Raw genomic sequence first — 5,132 nt, 5'->3', positions numbered from 1 at the left:
CGATAGGAGAGCTCTGAGATATGAGACATGAGACATGAGCCATGATTTCTTGCTATTTGAAGACACGATTCCATCCAGGTTCCTTCAATGATTATAAGTGCAGTGACAGAGGCTAGCTAGCCATGCTCAACTCAAAAGGCTATGTAATTGTCGGAGAGCAAAGGCCCGCCAACAGTCAAGTACATGAATCCTTCTATAACCCTCGTCATAGCCACGACGGGCGCGTTTCTCACTAGCGGCCTGGGAGCTGAGCCTGGTAGTCATTTGGATGGGGGATTGAGAATGGGAGTGGGGATGGGTGTGTGAGCCCAGCCCAGGTGCAGCGCCGAGTGCTGCTGCTGTCGGAACCAACCATGCTCTTGCTGCATCAAGCATCTTGTCTCGTCTCGTCGTGAAGCTGGATAGGGGAGGACGGGATTATTATTAGTAAGAGTACCTAACAAGTAGACCATAACAGTGACGAGGTTGGGGATGGGGATGGGGATGGGGAGTTAGGGAGAGGAGATGTGTAGAGGAAACGCACTTGAATTGAGTCTGAGTTGGCGTCCTCAGAACAAAATAAGGAACAAAGAATATAAAATAGGGGGAGGGGGGCTTGTCTTGCTGAGTCATCCATACGTCATCCACGCATCCCACTCATCCCAATCCACCAACGCCTCGCGAACTGGCGGCGCGCTTCTTCGCCTTGTTCCTTTCACGCGACAACACAGCAGCCACAAAGAGTGCCAAACAGAAGAGAAATCTGCGCTGCATCAGTTTACTCGTGCACTTCTCTGCCCTCGCATTGCGAAGAAGATACCATCAGCAGCGACAAAGAGAGACATGATTCCGTGATGGTTTCACTTGCGCCACCCTCAAACGCAAATGCAGACGCAGACGCAGATGCAGATACAGATGCGGCTGGGACAGCACTGGAGGAAGCTGCGATTGTATCTGCACTTGCACCTGCACCTCTGCGACCTGCTGACAAGCCCAGACCATCATCCGCCTCCGCTTCCCCCATTACTAACAACGGAATTGGAATGGGAAGCGATCTCTCCCCCAACCTACAACATGTGCTTATTCTTATTGTCGCCCTTATCAACCATGCTACCAATTCCGGCTCCGGCTCCGGGTCCAGCAGCAGCAGCAGCAGCAGTGACGAGGAGGAGGAGGAGGCCGGGAGTGGCAACGGTGATGACGGTGATGATGACGGTGACCGTGGCCGTGGCCGTGATGACGGCGGAAGTGCTGCGATGATGAGGAAGGCCAAGATGAGGGTGGAGCGCTCTGTCACAGCAGGAACAGGAAGCATCACGACGATCGATGCCATCCTCAAGGAGCTCGAGTACAGCCGTCTCCAAACTATGACGCTCGGCGAGCTGCGGGAGGGCGCTTTTTTTCGAGGTGTGTAAAGCTGGTCTCGGGGCAGTCGAGTGCTGCCTGCCGATGTCCCATCCCATCCCATGCAACTTTGACTTGGCCGTCAGCCTTACCATTCCTAATCTTTGCGTTCTAGGCCTGGGCCGCGATGCGAACCGCCGCCTCCAGCTCCACATCCACTCCGTCGACAGCACCAACGTTGACACCAGCCCCCTGCTTCTCGAAGTTGCTCCTCCCCACGACTACGATCCAGAGGCTTGTCGCATCGCCTTCACCATCGACACGGCTGAGTCGGTACTCCACGCCGCCACAGCCAGTGCAGTAGCGGCCGACGTCATCTTGCCACGCGTGCGAGAGCTCCTCCTGCTCGACGACAACCGCCTCGCCAATCTTGCTGCCTCCGTGCTCGGCCTCCGCCACCACAATGGTGACGACGACGGCGGTGACGACGACCATGTGTCCGTCTCGCCCTCGGTGGCAGAAAAGCTCATCTGTGCAGCCAACGTTCCGCTGCACTTGCTTGGTCCCAATTCGCGAAAGACGCCCGATCAATTCATCACCTAGGCGGTAGATGGGTACAACTGGCTGCCGCCTTTCATCATCGAGATTGGATTCTCTACCCCGATGGACTCGATCACTGCCAAGAGTGAGTAACACACACCTTCTCCTTACAGAACAAAGCGAGTCAATGAAACCTGGCCCTGTCGCCGACTACCAACCAACTTCATGCTCGAGGCTCACTGACTGACTGACTGACTGACCGACTCGTTTTACAGAATACCTCACCTCCAATGCCGGCCAGGTCTGCGCCGTCCTCCTCCTCAACATCGAATACAGCAGCCTGCAACAGCGCCTCCTCGCACCGCCCGGCCACGCGCCGCCCGCCATCTCCCTACACCTCTTCCGTCTCGCCACCAGCTGCACCGAGTGGGGCGTCGCCCACCCCGCCGACGACGTCGACGTCCGCGCCGCGGCCCGCGCCGGCCGCCATCTCCGCCTCTACCTGTCCGACTTCCACCGCAGCCTCCCCTGCTCGCCCCTCGAGATCCCGTATCGTGCCCTCCAGGCCGTTGTGGACGAGGCGCTCACCCAGCAGGCGCGCGCGGACCGCTGGACCGAGGGCCCGGCGGCGGGCCGCCCTGCTGTAGACTTGATGGGAGGGAGGAAGCGCTCCAGCGCCGTCGTCGTGCAGGAGGAGGTGGTGGAGGATGGGCCCGAACCTGCTAGGATGGTTGTTTCCATTTTTGGCAGATAGCAACTTTAGCCAGGGTGGACAAAAAATGGGCTCCTGATCTGGGCCTGAGGCGAGTGCCAGCTCACCCTACGCTCAGGTTAAAGTAGCACCAGCTTAGGTCAATGCACGACAAAGGCAATTGCTCAGGGCAACTTTCGGGAAATGCATATGTCTGTTGCCCAGTTTTCGAGGCGCATACTGTACTGTTCTGGAGTCTGATCCGATGCATGAAATTTTCGGAGACATGGACGTTGTTGCAGACACACTTCCTGCCATGGCTGACAAGATTATTGCTGCTGCAAAATAGATAGTCTAGAAATAGCACAAATGTACAGTGATAAAGTGATATGTTGAGACCAGTGAAGCTAGCATGAGACAGAATGCTATTGGGTCATGCAATCATAGTTCGTGACAGGGTTTTAAGGAGTTGCCTGAGGGTAATGAACCATGTTATCGTGCTGGCCTCAAATCGCAAACAGACCCAGTTCAAGTCACAATAAAGCAATATTTAGATTGAAACATCGACGTTCCTAGAAGTGCACCAGTCAGTCACGTCTAACAACATCACTTTATCGGTTCCTGAATGGAGTTGGAATTGACCGATACTTCGGCCAGGGATTGTCGATCTTTTGCCCACCAGCACCGGATCGGTGTCATGCAGATACCCGGCCCGGTGCACGAGAGTGTACTTAGTGGGACCGGCACATAAGGGTTGGGGTGCGATCGGCACTTTGGATACGACATACCCTATCGTGACAAGGTCAACACTGTCCGAGGGAATTGGATATATCGCGGGCGAACAGGAAGCTTGAAGGTTAAAGTGAACATCAGTAGTTTGCTCTCTTCAAACACCTTTCGGGTCGCAAAAGTTGCCGAAATCGCCAAGCCTAATCGGAGCCATCATGACTGCATCTCGGCTTCCCGTAAGCAAATCCACCACCTCATTCTGGAGGTCAGAGCCGCTTCCACTGGACAACTACCGGAGTACTCCACACCTTCCTACTGAGGTCGATATCGCCGTAGTTGGTGCAGGCTATGCGGGAGTATCTACAGTATACCACATTCTGCAGCTTTGCGACCAGCGTAGAGCTCCGCGACCATCAATCGTAATCCTTGAGGCCCGTGAAGCATGCTCTGGAGCTACCGGCCGCAATGGTATATGGGTCTCCCTTTGTCTGGAGCCAAGCAAGACTGATAAGTCAATGTAGGCGGCCATTTGAAGCCTGACCCGTACAACCGTCCTGCTACAATTGCCACAACTCATGGCGTTGAAGCTGCGTCGGAATGTGCTAACTTTGAGGCTGCGCATCTTCCTGCCATCAAGAAGGTGGTGGAAGAAGAGAGGATAGATTGTGACTTTGTCATGACTCGTTGTTGTGACGTATTATTGACGGACGACATCTTCAGATATATGAAGGCTGGCGTAGAAATGTTGAGGAAGAAGAAACTATCTGTTATGGACGACGTCCACTTTGCCGAAGGACCAGAAGCAGAACAAGTAAGGCTCTTTTCAATCCTGCAACTGTAGAAATGTTGACTCTTCTTTAGCTCTCTGGCGTGAAGGGTGCCAAGGGTTGCTTCACCTACACAGCAGGACACATTTTCCCATACAAATTAGTTCATGGGCTTCTTTCCCGAGCTCTAGACCACGGTGTGAATCTTCAGACGAATACTCCTGTCACTGCCGTGACGAGAGAGCCCGATGCTCAGGGCTATCTAACACTCACTACACAGAGAGGTTCGATCCGGGCCAAGAAAATTGTCTATGCCACTAATGCGTATACATCGGCTATCTTACCTGAATATGTAGACAAGATCGTGCCGGTGAGAGGCATCTGCAGTCATATCGTGTCGGGACAACAGCCGGCGCCAACCTTGTCCAATTCTTACATTATCCGTTCTTCACCCACGGCATATGAGTATCTCGTTCCACGTCTCGACGGGAGCATTGTCGTAGGCGGCGCTCGGTCGGAGTACCTGGAAGACCTTGAGTGTTGGTACAACAATGTCAATGACGATAAGCTAATAGACAAGGCCAAAAACTACTTTGATAATTACATGCAGAGGCATTTTCGAGGATGGGTAGATAGTCAAGCCAAGACATCAGCTGTGTGGACTGGCAGTGAGTTTGAGTTCTGACTTCCCTTTGCGCTGTCTATGTTGGATGACTGATCCTCAATAGTCATGGGATACTCAACTGATAACGTTCCTCACATTGGCGCAATCCCCGGCCGAGATAATCAATTTATCATTGCTGGATTCTCCGGTCACGGCATGCCACAAGTATTTCTGTCCTCTAAAGGAATTGCTTCTATGGTCGTGGAAGGGTCATGCTTTGAAAGCACTAGCATACCGCGATTGTACAAGACAACACAAACGAGATTAGACAGCTGTAAAAACTCGGTGCTCGAATTATGGGAGGCCAGTTTAAAGAACAAACCGGCCAAATTATAAACCTCATCTGTGGCCAACATTATTCAATCACATGACACACATATAAATCCAAGCCTCCAGGGCGTAAGAAAGTACCGAGAAT

At 53.2% G+C, this 5,132-nt stretch overlaps 1 protein-coding gene across 1 annotated transcript; it reads left to right on the top strand.

Moving 5' to 3' along the window:
* Window positions 1-1,022: 1,022 nt before the first annotated feature.
* UCRPA7_3903 (hypothetical protein) lies at window positions 1,023-2,617 on the top strand (the record flags this gene model as incomplete). Its single annotated transcript, XM_007916471.1, has 4 exons — window positions 1,023-1,386; window positions 1,499-1,866; window positions 1,927-2,008; window positions 2,139-2,617. The coding sequence occupies 4 exons, from the start codon at window positions 1,023-1,025 to the stop codon at window positions 2,615-2,617; spliced, it is 1,293 nt and encodes a 430-aa protein (XP_007914662.1).
* Window positions 2,618-5,132: the final 2,515 nt, after the last annotated feature.

This window comes from Phaeoacremonium minimum (genome assembly GCF_000392275.1).
Source record: "Phaeoacremonium minimum UCRPA7 unplaced genomic scaffold PA7_03_scaffold_293, whole genome shotgun sequence".
NCBI lineage: Eukaryota > Fungi > Ascomycota > Sordariomycetes > Togniniales > Togniniaceae > Phaeoacremonium > Phaeoacremonium minimum.
Note: the sequence above shows the minus strand (reverse complement) of the source record. Positions and strands in the feature narration are given on the sequence as shown.